Here is a 14,010-nt window from a genome sequence, read left to right as displayed (position 1 = left end):
CTTTTTCAGACACCACCAAATCACACCACACTGCCACAATAATTACGAATAGTCTTAGCAGCAGCAGCAGCATGTATGATATTTTGGAAGAGAGAGAGAGAAGAGAAGAAGGGTAGAAGGGCTGATAGTACAGTGCAGGCTAAGATGAGGCCAAGCAGCGAAAGCTACGGCCAGCCACTGCGTGTTTTGTGTAGCGTTGATCAGTGGCTCAAGAGCCTGAGACTCAATTCTCTGATACACACAGAGAGGGACACGCTGATGCTGTATAAGTTTTGTTTTGGATATCAACCACTGAACATAAAACAAATCAAAGATATCACATTCAATTCTACCCCATTTTTAAACCGTAACAGGCCAAAATAATTCCATCACAGATCCCAATGACGTCTTCATGGAAACGGTAACATTAACAAGCTTTTCCATCCTGCATATGCTTCATTTAGAACGCCATATTTATGGACCAAAAACAAAACTAAATACAATTCAACTTACTTTAACTCAATTATTCAAATGCATTTCATATAATTAAACATGGTTGGAGAGATTCTCCCATTTAGAATAAAATAAACAAAATTTTTTTATCTATAGATTTAAATTGGTTTACGAAAAAGCTAACATATTTAAATATCTTCTTTTCATTTTTTATAATTTTTAAACAAACTACTTTAATTAATTTGTGACAGGTCAATTTTTTTCTTCATAATTTCTATTCTACAAATTTTTAAGGAAAAAGTTGTCCATATAAATGTTTTGTTTCGATAATTTATTCCATAGATGCTCATGAAAAGGAAAGAAAATAAAATGAGTTAGACTTATTTCACAATACTTTTGTGAAATTAATTTTTGAAAAATAAAAATTAAAGGTAGAACATTTTAACTGATTAGAGCAACTCATTCTCTAATATCTATTAAAAGTTTGAATCCAAACGGAATCAAAGTTCAACATGGGAAACATCAACCAATGTCTCGTTTCGTGTTCTTTAACTGCGTAATTACATGTTTCATTTCTTGTGCTTCCATTAGAAATTAACACATCACAAAAATATCTAATAACTAAATGAGAATTGATTTTGAATTAAAAAAAAAAGGAAAGAGGAAAACAAACGACTATAAGATCCAATCTGCAACAATAATGAAGGGCATAAGGTAGCTTCCATAGTGATTAAGAAAGTAAGAATTTAGACAATTGATGAAGATCTAGCTGAGAGTGGAGAGTGTATGAACACATTATGGTCTTAATTTTCCCATCTGTTACATATATGTTCCTTTGAAGCGAACTTAAAGAACAAAGAGTGACTGACACAATGAACTACCATATACCTAAAGGAGTTTAAGACAATTAATTATCAGAGTTGGCCTATTAAATTCTTGCAAAAGTTATAAAGAAAAGATCTACCTCTTACTCCTCTTTATCCTCCCTCGTGCTTTCACATCTAGCTAGCTAGGGCAAAGCAGTATATTGCTGCGGCACATCACCCCAAGCATTCACACCGCTACTCCAATTGCTTGCATTATCATTCCCTGGGCCACCACTACTGGTAGTAGTAGCTGTAGGAGGAGTCACCGAGGCATAAGAATTCCCAAAGAACCACTCAGTGGAGGGTGTGTGTGTGTCCCCACATGGACCATTTTCTTTTCTAGAGTTCTCGACGGGGAAAATCCCTTGCTTTGAAACCTCAAGATTTTGAAACAAAATGGGTTGTGGTTTCTGTGTCTGGTTCTCGAGGTGGTTAATCGTTGGTGACACCCCACCATTACCACCGTGATCTTTCTGGCCGTTATCTCCACCAAACAGCATTGCCAATCGCTGCTGCTGCAACTTCCAGTGCAAGTCCTGGTTTATAGAACTCAAAGACTCAATGGAAGAGGCGTGACCACTGTGAACATTCATAGCGCTCATACCTTGGATTGCACCATTGTAAGAAAATGGGTAATTAAGAGCAGCGAAAGAACTTGAGGTGGTGCCAGGAGAAGGGTCAAGGTTGAAACATGAAGAAGCACTGGAAGTGTCCCCAAAAGAGGAAAATTGGTTATAAGTTGCTGGAGGGTGATGGTGAAGCCTAGGGAAGGGTAACCCTCCGAGGTGAAAGTCCATGGAAGGAGGAAGAGTATGAAGGAACTTGAGACCACCAAGGTCTGAAGAGGAGGAACCAGAGTCCTTGGAGTCACATGAAAGCCTCGATGACCTCACCTTCTTGTTCTTCCTGCATCCACCGCCAATAGGGACGTTACGCAAAGCCCCACCTTTTGTCCAGTATCTTCTACATGTCTTGCAGAAATGCCTTGGCTGTGTGAGGCTGTAGTTGTTGTAGTAGCAGAATTTGGTGTTGGGTGAGTCGCATCGTGGGCACTTGAGGCCTTGCTCTTGGGGCCTAGTGGAGGAGCCTTTTCTGCCGCCTGAACTTTGGGTCTCTTGGTCCGTTGTTGTTGCTGTGGCGGGCTTTGAAGGTGGTATGTCATCGGGTGACATGGTAAAAGTGGGGAGAGAAAGAGGGAGGAAAAGTCGAGAGAAAATAAAGGAGGTTTGGTTTTTGGCCTTGTGGGGGGTGGGAAAGCTAGTTAGTTTCAGTTTTCAGTTTCCTTTTGCAGAGGCAAACATCCTCAGCAATTGAATGATTTCATGCATAAGGAAGAGAAGTAGAAGGAAGGGAGGTTCTTGTGTGTTTGATGGGCACCTGTGATCCTCATCAAAGAGAGTGATTGGGAATTAGTAAAATGATGTATGAGGTTGGGTAACTGGTCTTTTTCAGATCTAATGGAATAAAGCAAGCTGTGTCTCTATACACATAATTGCATGGAAGAGAGAGAAGAGCACAGATGTCACCAGAATAAACAGTCGGTAAGGTAATATATATATATACTAGAGATATATAGAGAGAGAGAGAGAAAGGGGAAGGGGAGGAAGATGATCCAAAACAGTTGTGTCAGTATAAGTGATCCACTATATACTACGACAAAACTATTAGACTGAGAAAATGTCCTTTAATATGGTGTTATTAAATAATGATGGAAGACGTGTATTGGGGTTTGAGGAATGACAATAAGGGTAATCAAGTTTAATCATGTGATACTGCTAATTAATGTCCAAATATTAGCGCCAGTATAATGACATTGTATTGCGTAATAAGAAAACATAACTTTCCCTTCTCAGCTGGGACATGTTTAACAAACTTTTTCGTCATACTTGCAGGTCTTTTCTTTCTCTTTTAAGTTATATATACGTGGATTTTGACACTTGTGCTTGTCTACTATTGTAAAATTCCTAGCCACAAACATTTTAAGTGGACCAAAATTATGTTGACTTTTACTCTTGAAAATTAAATGTTCTTGCAACTGATTTCGTAAGCACCACGTATAAGTGTACCAAAAAGGCAGGTACATGAATACATTTCCATAGGAATCAGTAAGTTTGAGGCACACACAAATATTTCTCATAACAGTTAAGTGTAAATAAGCAATATTTCTTAAGCTGTTATTAAACCCTCTGTTTATCGTCTTTCAACATAGCATTAGCCAGCCGTAGAGCCTGCAACCAAGTGTTACTTGCTCTTTGATTACAGCAGTTAAGTGATAAAAATAATGGAGGCAAACAATACATATAAAATGAGGCTCCCCATGAATGAAGAATGAAAAGTAAGGGATATAATAATTAATAAAATGGTACATGACCTATAGAATTATATAAGAATATATATATGTACATATAAAAGCTACAACGGAAGCAGCTAGATCAACAAATGATAGGGGCAATAGGAGTAGAGAGGATGGTACGTAGGAAGAGGAAGAGAGAGCTGAGTCAGTAAAGGAAACATAACAACAGCAGTACTCCAGCACTGGTTGCTCTGTACACTGCCAACAGCTTGTCCATTTCTTTCTTTGAAACGTCCCTTTTGAACCAAAGATTAACTGCACCTCTGTTACTTTTCCATGAAGAATCCACAATAAAAGCTCACACGTGTAATCTATATATATATATATATATATATATATGCATACACATAGACATATATATAATATTCCTAGCTATCCCTCTAACTCTAACCTAGGTTGTCTAAGTAACATCATTAGCTTTAGTTAATTGCAGTGAAGTTGTGGTCTATTGTGGCCAGCATAGCACTGCTCCATTATGAATTATATATGAGCATCTGGCCCGCCTCTACCACAACCCTTTTATGCCACTTAATTGAACAACAGATTGAGTAAAAGTGGTACAAGCCCTTGAAAAGTCTTGTTCAGTTACAAGTGGAAAGTTGATTAATTTATTGAACTGATAGATTATGTTATTTTTGCTTTAAAATTTAAAAGTAGAAAATCATAGAATGATCCAAGTACCAACAGAATAGACCACACACTAACACAGACACCTTAGTTTCTTTTGCTCCACAAGTATTGAAAAAGAAAGTAAGGAAAAAAAGCAAGAGATAGATGAAGAGCTGATTTCAATTCAATCCAGTCTGCTTGACGTCTGTTTCTATATTTGAGCCTGACATGTGGAAGGAAGTACGTATGTGAAAACCCTTATAACTGCAAAGATACCAATCTATAACAGGACTTTAACGGTCGTGATCAACCATTTCCCTGCTTGTCTTGTTGTAGCTTAGTTCTTTCTGGGAACCAGGAGATCTAAAGCATAACGTGCAATAGAAAAAGAAGATTTACTTCCAGATCACTATGCAGCACAACCCACGACACGTCTCTCATTGACGGCTATTCCCAGAACCCAATTACCCTTTTGCATATTAATAAAACTTCAATATTTATTAACATTGCCTTGGCCTTATGCGTAGTTTTGAGTTTTGGCTTTATAAATAATCTCTTGTCATTTCTGTTTTGTAACAAGCTATGCTAGTGTGGAGTTTGATCACTGCTATAGCTTGGTAGAATCCAAACCACCGACCAATTCATGTGTTGTATGGTTGTGAAGAAACGTGCAGCGCCGTAGGATTACTAGTTTGGTTCTACGCACGCAAAAAAACAACCGTGAGGGAGAAAGGAACACGTGAGAGGAGTGGCTGGATTCCCGTGAGTACGACCAAACCAATAACCATAACCATATCATAAGAATAGCATACAAACAAGGTTTCTATCAAAACCCTTATTAAGTCTCACCACCTATTCCTTTTATAATCTACCTTCTACTAACTAATTCTGATATTCTCTGCTCCTTCAACATTAATTCACATTTTTCCTTCATTTCAATATCTAAAGAAAATAAAAGGACAATAATATTATATACTATTTTTATTTCTATTTCTCTCAGAAAATAAATTAAATTTATATATTATATACTATTATTTGTTTCAAGGATTTTACTTTGATTTTTGTTTAAGTGGATTTGGACTCCTCTAAATTAGGGAGGGTGCACATCAGAAGAAAAATAAAATCATTATTAATTAGAAAATAATTTTTATTCTTAATTTTTTAATTAACGATTACGTGGTGCATTATTATCTAAAATACGTTTTTTCTTTAAAAGAATAAGCCTTTTTTTATATTTGCGTGCTTGTGAGATTTTTCACCCATGGAAAAAAAGGGGAATAAACTAATTTATTTTAAATTAATTAGGTATTAAGTTTGCAAATTTCCATATATATTATGTATGTGTTTTAAGTTGAAATAAACTAAATAATAAATAAATTAAATTAAATATATTAATTTTTTATCCACAAATGTTAGTGGTTAATGTTTTGTCAATGAGAAAATCAACTCACATTCTCTCAACCTTTTAAACTAATCTTATAACTCTTAAATATTAGTGGGAAAGTTGAATCCTGTCTCTTTACATTCTTTATTTTAATTTTTTACTACTAACTCAGTTCTATTGTTCCTAAAGATATAAATTGGTAAATCTGGAAAATAATTTACAGAAGTCTTCTTTAAAAATCAAGATAACTTTTTATGATGAAATAAAGACATCTCATATTTATCTATGTATTAAACTAAAAAGAAAGTGAGTTGAGACTAATTGTGACTACAATAATATAAAAACTCAATTTATCTTAAAATAAAAATATATATTTCTAATTTATTACCATCTACAAAGATTTGAAATCTAAACAAAAATTAAGAAAATAAATAAATAAATAAAAATTAATTTAGATTTGACTCCTTTAAATTAAAGAATTTGTACTCACTATATATCAAAATTAAAGTCTAAATACTAAATCTTTCGTCTTATAAAAAATAGATTCTTATAGTTTGCTTGAAGAATATACGAACATATATATATATAATTTGTTTATAAATTTTATAATGTTTACATTTTTTTAGTCTCCCTCCCATGATTATGAGTTTTACAAGAGCTATAGTAGAAAAACCAGCCACTATGTGGTAGTCTATTTATTTATTTTTAAATAGTTTTCATCTTTTCAAGAGATTTATTGGGTTAATTTGATGAGTAGTAACTAGAAAAACAAAAGTTATGTTTTGCATAGCTTTATTTTTAGATTAGATAACGATAAGATGAATGAATGAATACTCACGTGGTTGATTGGATAAGCGAAGTAATCACCTCTGTATCTATCTGTAATGTAATGGCAAAAAGAAGTTTAAATTGGGTGAAAAGGAGACATCTTTCACGATAATATAGACTCTCCTGAATTTTTTAGAGTATTCCTATATTATATCTTTAAAATATATTAATTTTGATATATCGATAAAGAAGTTTTAAATATATTTTAAAATATTAAATAAGTATATTTTGAAAGTGGAGAAAAGCTTCAAAAATTAAACAGAAAATTCAAATTCATAATTTCTTACTAATTGGATGAATTTCTGTAGAGACTGTCCTAGGGAGGACACATGGGTACTGTAATGAAAGATTTGAGAGATTATTTTTAACGACATGTTTAATTAGTGACATTAATATACTTCTAAAAGTATTTTCCTAATCACGAAAAAACCTTACTGTGTTAGCTGTCACTGTTACAGGTGGATAAGCTGATTTTGATTCTCTGGAGTAGTACTGTGAAATGGGTCAGGTTCAAAATTAATAAATTATTATTATAAATTTAAGAGTTCATTTAGGGGTATATAGATTAGAAAGTTGAGAAGTTTAAAGTCAAACAATATATAAGAAATTGTACTCTCATAAATGTATTCTCAATTCTTTATGTTATGCCTTATTTGTGTTGTAGTTTTTTATAAATCCCACAAAACAATCCATCATCATATTTTAATAATTTTATAATTTCTAATATTTTGTTCATTCGTTTCCTAACTAGTATGTCTAACAAAAAAAAAAAACATACAAAGTCACTTAAATTGTTACGAAGAATTAAGACCAAAAATCTCCAAAACATACTGTTTCACCGCAAGCTTTAATTCAATAACCTCACTAAATTATAATATTGTCTGTCTTACACTTTTTTAAATACCAATCGGATATTTGTTTAAAAGGTATTTTTGGATTTTTTTTAAAACTCATAAGTATGCGTAGATTTTAGAAAACAAAACATTCTCAAGTAAAACAAAAATTTATAGATCAAATAGTATAAAAGAAGATAAGATTTTATAGTATTAAGTAAATAAATGAGTTATATTATTGAACATCAATTTTTTTTTGAAAAAACAAATAATAAATAAAAATATTAAGAAAGAGTAAAATTAATTAATAGTGAAATCTAATTTTTTTTAGTGAAATTCATAATATACTATTTAAACATAATCCAAAAAAGAAAATAACTATAATCAAAGTTAAATAGGAGAGTATCTTGGAGATATGTATAGATTTTGTAAATATAAAATAATATCAGACTTGAGGGCAAAAGCGGAAAAATCCCAAAGTAAATATTTTCTAACTTTAAAAAGGAGTGTACCACATAATCAAGAGAGAGGAAGCGAGAGATGAACGTTTCTAGAGAGAAGGCAGAGTATAGAGCTTTACTAGGGTTCCCACCTCCACCACAGATGACCAGAACCACCGTACGCCGGAGCAAAACCACAGAGATCAACAACAAGACACTTACAGAGACTTCACAAGTATTGTATTACTTCTCGGTATTTTTATTAAAAAATAAAAGTATGATTTACAACATTTTATACACATAAACTGCCTGTAACAGAAACCTTAAAATGTTTTGTTTATTCTAACACTCCTCCTAAACAAAACACAGTAAAACATGGTGTTTTCAAAGAAACTCCACTTTTTCACCGATTGAATCGGTAAAAAATTCCGCTTTCGCTGATTCTAAGTGTTTTCCATCAATTAATAATCGGTAAAAATGCTCCCTTTGAACTTGAAAACGTTTTTCACCGATTAAAACGTGAAAACACCTTCCTTCGAGCTGATCTCCTCCCTGAGATGAAACCCTAGGTTTTTGTAGCTCTTTCTGTCGATCTACACCGATCTCCACCTTTCTCACTTCGATCTGCTTTCTTAGAAAGCGTTGACCTTTCAACGCCTTAGTGAGTATATCTACAATCTGGTCTTCGGATCTGCAGTATACCACTTCGAGCTTCCCTTTGCTGACTTATTCCCTGATGTAGTGGAACCGAGTCTCAATATGTTTGCTCCTACCATGAGATGTAGGATGCTTGGCCAGGTCTATGGCTGACTTGTTGTCCACAAGCAGTCTGGCCTTTCCCTCTACTTCCATCTTCAATTCCCTCATCAATGAACACAACCAAGCCACCTGACACGTGGCTTCACAGGCAACAATGTATTCTGCCTCACATGATGAAAGAGCCACTACTGGTTCTTTTGTAGAGCTCCATGAAATTGGTGCTCCATTCAGGAAAAAACGTATCCAGCAGTACTCTTTCTATCACCCTTGTCTCCACACTAATCTGAGTCTGAGTAAGCATTGATCCGTACCTCTCCTCCTGATTCACCTCTTGGCATCAAAATTCCAAAGGTATATCCCTGTCCAGGCCTCCTCTAGTGTAACACCATTCAGTCTCTTTGTTGGAGACAAATTCAAGATATAGGTGGCTGTCATCACAGCCTCACCCATAGGAAACTAGACAACCCCTTACTCTTCAGCATGCACCTAACCATGTTCAAAATGTTTCTGTTCTTCCTCTCTGTTGCCCCATTGTGTTGAGGCAAGCATGAGTAACTTCATGAACTATTCCCTCTCTTTCATAGTAAATTCTGAAATCAGTGGAGGTATACTCTCCTCCTCCATCTATTCTCAGAATTTTGAACTTCTTCTCACTTTGCCTTTCAACAACATTCTTAAACTTCTGAAACTGTTGCAACACCTCCCCTTTTCTTCTCAACAAGTAGACCCAACACTTTCTGGTCCAATCATCAATGAATATTAGAAAATACCTACTGCTCCCAGGTGTTTCTACTTGCATAGGGCCACACACATCTGAATACACCACCCCAAGCTTCTTTGCAGATTTCTGAGGTAAGATCCTTTGAAAACTTCTCCTTGTCTGTTTGCATTGGACACATTCCTTGCAAACAGTTCCTGGAATATCAACCTTAGGTAAGCCAATCACCATACTCTTTTGGCTTAACAAGGATAGATCCTGAAAGTTTAGATGCCCGAGAGAAAGTGAAAGATGAACGTTTATAGAGAGAAGGGAAAGTATAGAGCTCTGCTAGGGTTCCCACCTCTATTACTTCTCAATATTTTTATTAAAAAATAAAAGTATGATTTACAGCATTTGATACACATAAACCACCTGTAATAGAAAACTTAAAATGTTTTGTTTATTTTAACAAATAAGACAAACAATTAAAAGAGAGAATGAAGAGAATAGTATATATATATATATATATATAATATATTATATATATATATATATTATATATATATATATATATATATATATATTTATTGATACTTTAATAATTTAAACATGAACAAAATATATATTGGGATGGATATGAAATCGGATGCATTCATATATATTTATCCGATTCCTGTATCTAATTGAAAAAATATGATATTATCTGTACTCGTATCCATGGTGACTACAAAAATCCTCAATCACGATAAAGATGAATTCGGACAATATAAAAAAAAAGGTTAATTTGTGGATTATAAATGACATGTCACAATGGTCCTATATGCTCTAACAAAAGAGGATTGTCTTGAATAAAAACCTCAAATTAGTGTTAATATATTCTAAACTTGATATATAAAGTGATGATATATGAACTATAACATGATTGAAATTAGTCTAAATTGAATGTTATTTTAAACCAGATTGAATCTATTAATTCCAGCCAATTTTTTTTTCTTGAGTTAACGAAACCCAAACCATTATCCTTTGATACAAAACCATTTGAATGTATACTAAATATATCTTTGGGAACTTCATGGTATATTGCACTATGCAATAGTCAGTGTGTGACATCAGAAAATTAGAGTTTAGTTAAAAAAAGTAATTGGAATGGATGTGTTGCATAAAGAGGGAAAAATTCTGTGGTTTGAATTTATGAGTGAGAAGTGATGTGTATTAAGATTTATCTATTTAGATGTAGAATCCAAATAAATGCAGAAAGGAAAAGAAGAAGCAGCAGTGGTAGTAGTAGTAAATAATAAAGAGGAAGTAGTACCAACACAATACCATTGATTCGTTCGGTACTTTTTCATTTATCATATCGATGGAAGTTAATGTTAACGACAAAATTCAGAAGCATAGTTTCCCTACGCCAAGTATTAAGGTTCGTCAAATGAACAATCGCTATCACTTCTGATACGAAACACGGGGTTGACTGAATCTGAATGTCATAAAAGAAAACATTAATATTGTATATTATAATAATAATACTATATAGAAAAAGGTAAATACCCTCTTAAAAAAAAAAAAAAAAAAAAAAAAAAAAAAAAAAAAATGTATGGTTTGTTGTAGACAGCTACGTATACAGCTCCTGGTAATGCAGTATGATGAGCAATATTATCTACCTATCTATCTGCACTGCAAACTGACGATTCTGCATGCTGCTGCTGCTGCTGCTGCAAGTGGCTGAATACGAAGCCGTCTTTGATTCGTAGATCTTAACAATAATAAATTAAAATAATTAATTAATTTCTGTGAAAACCGATGATCCAGCAGCATGGTAGCTCTCAGTGCTACTATGTCCCTATTACTGAATACTTCTCTTACCTTCTTCACCTTTCATATGCTCATGCATGCCAAGCTTCTACCCTCCCTGCTACATCTCTTCATTATTTATGATGCATTCATACATACATTTGGACTCGTGAACTTCTGCATTCTTCTTCTATGTATAATTAATTCAATATTAATCACTTCATTCTTCTCTGATTTCTTTTTTATCTTGTTTAAAGATTATCAGAGTTGATTGTTTTTAGTTTAGATGTCTTTTACGTGAATGTATTTCTTAGAACGTATTCAAGATTTTAAATTTAAATTATTGATTAAACAGAATTTTAATAAGTAATACAGTTATAAATTTTAATTTTAATTTAGAACCTAGTGATTAATAACAGAGTTTGTGCTGACTGATTATTATTACTATTGTTTACTTGGTATTTTATATGCTTTCAATTTTTATAATATATATGTTTTAATAATAAGCATTTTACATGAAGTTCTTTGAGTAATTTTTCTTTTTTTATTTTCGATTGTTTTTTTTGTTCTTTTAGCTGTGAATAGTAAAGGACTATTTAGTATCACCACTAATATTAGCAGTAAACATAAATATATTTAACAAAATAAAGTACAATAATAATAAAATAATCACATATCTAATATTTTTAATTCATGTTTCAAGTACGACAGAAAAAGAAAAACAATATGTTAAGTAATAAGAAATAAATAACTTTAAACTTATAATACATCATTTTCAGTTAACAAATACACATTTTCAAAAATTTTATTAAGAAAAAGACAAAAAAAGTTTAATATCCTAACCACGATTTCCCTTACATTTACTTATTTTATATCTGTTTTCCTAAAATTTTCACACCACTGTTTTCAAAAGAAATAAAAAAAAATCAAATACAATTTATAAAACTAGCTCATCCATCATCTTTATATGTTAAAAAAAAAACATGAAAACATGTCTATAAGGGTAAATAAAATTTGAGAGAGTCGACAAACAAAATCAAAGAGTGGTCTATACTACACATTAACATATATTTAAAATGATATATATTTATATTTATTTGATACATGTTACAACGGTAGAATAGTTATAAAAAAGTGAACTTTTATATTTAAAAAAAAATAAAAAAAAGATAATGTCGAAAGAAATATAAAAAATACGTGTGAAACTATCATTTCTCATTCTAAATTTATATAATCGAGAACACATACAGATTTTTTACATTTATTTTGACTATTTTTCTTTATTTTTTTTTAAATACATAAATTTTTTTTTTACCAATTTATCCTTATAACGCATATTATATAAATATAAATGTGTCACCCTACCATTATTTTATATCATTAACATCATTACACATTCCATCTATTAAATTACCTTTCCCTTATTCTATATATTTTGGTCACATGACTAACTTCAAAACATAGTATTATTTCAATTCAACTCTGACATATTTTTTTTTTTAAAGACTTTTAGTGAATATTTGCCAGTAACATCTGATTCATTCCAAACTCTTTTAACATGATTGTATAATTTAAAATATACATTCTAGAATTAACAATCTATAATCATAATCTTAATTGGGTGGTCTAAAATACATTTTTTTATGCGATTCATAATCATATTTTAAATTGTGTAGTATGTAATTCATTTTAAATTGTATAATTCATAGTACATATATGGAAATACAGTACATATGATACAATTTTTAATACATTTTTAAATTGTTATACTATATTTTAAGTTTTAAATTGCATAATAACGAGAAATAGATTTCAAACTTAAAGAGAATTTAGACTTTTCCCACATTTATTGAGGTGCCCGGAGAAAAGATGGAGGTGCTAAAAGAAATACCTGATTAGGTCCAAGAGCACCTTTTAAATGGACAAGAACGTTACGGATAACCCATTTCGACACGAAGAGTTGCTCCATCCACCACCTCCGCACCTTCCCAATTTTTTTCATTCCAAAATTATCCTTTTTTTTACATTTACTATTTACCTTTTTAACTTTTGATGTTAAAACCCTAATCCCTTTCCTACCTCTCATTTTCACTTTCACTCAAGAACAATACTCTCACATTTTCACTTTCACTCAACAACATACTCTCACTTTCTTTCTCTTTTTCTCTGCAACCCCACCCCCACTCTCCCTTTCTTTGTTTCTCTCGTTTTCTCTCTTTCTTATTTGTTTAGGTTATTAATTTGATTATATTTAGGTGGTTAATTTTTGTATATTTATTTTAATTTAATATTTTCTGTATTATTATTTATTTACAAATAAACTGTTTGTAAAAGAAAAATGAAAGAAAGCCTGAAAAGTTGAACGGATATGCCTCTCAGAGATGAGGTTTCTTGGAGCAGTATGATTATTAGGTTTGCTCATAATGGTTGTTTTGACGAGGCTTTGGGTTTTTCAAGGAGTTGCTGCGCGAGGGAATTGGGACAAATGAAGTGAGCCTCACCGGGGTGCTGTCTGCTTGTGCACAGGCTGGGGCGTTTGAGTTTGGGATGATTTTACATGCGTTTCTGGAGAAAGCTGGGTTTCTTTATGTTGGTTCTGTGAATAATGCTCTCATAGATACCTACTTCAAATGTGGGAATGTAGCTATGGCTAGGTTGGTCTTTCAGAATATGCCAGTGGCCAGCAGCATTGTTTCTTGGACATCGATTATACTAGGGTTTGCTGTGCATGGTTATGGAGAAGAGGCAATATAGCTTTTCCATGAAATGGAAGAGAGTGGAGTTAGGTCAAATGGTATTACTTTTATATCACAACGAATCTAGACATCATCCGTCAATGGATGTGGGATGCGGTGGGGGTGAAGAAGAAAACAAGAGTTGATTTCCGTGTGAAAGTGGTGGGGTGTGGGGTTGCTTTCATATAGGGACCATTGGAGAGGTATAGGGAGTAGTTTGTGGTGACGAAGGACAAAAAAAAAAGGAACGAGGAGGTGCAGGGAGTAATTCATGATGGTG

General features: G+C 32.6%; 1 protein-coding gene across 1 annotated transcript; it reads right to left on the bottom strand.

Annotated features, from left to right (window-relative positions):
• Positions 1-1,090: 1,090 nt before the first annotated feature.
• LOC148195524 (dof zinc finger protein DOF5.7-like) lies at positions 1,091-2,835 on the bottom strand. Its single transcript, XM_088094758.1, has one exon. It carries the CDS (start codon positions 2,468-2,470, stop codon positions 1,442-1,444), a length of 1,029 nt encoding a protein of 342 aa, XP_087950884.1. The 5' UTR covers positions 2,471-2,835; the 3' UTR covers positions 1,091-1,441.
• Between the last annotated feature and the right edge of the window lie 11,175 nt (positions 2,836-14,010).

Source organism: Vigna umbellata, chromosome 7, assembly GCF_029865625.1.
Source record: "Vigna umbellata cultivar VRB3 chromosome 7, Vumbellata_1.0, whole genome shotgun sequence".
Lineage (NCBI taxonomy): Eukaryota > Viridiplantae > Streptophyta > Magnoliopsida > Fabales > Fabaceae > Vigna > Vigna umbellata.
The sequence above is the reverse complement of the archived record's forward strand: the minus strand, read 5'-3'. Positions and strand labels throughout refer to the sequence as shown.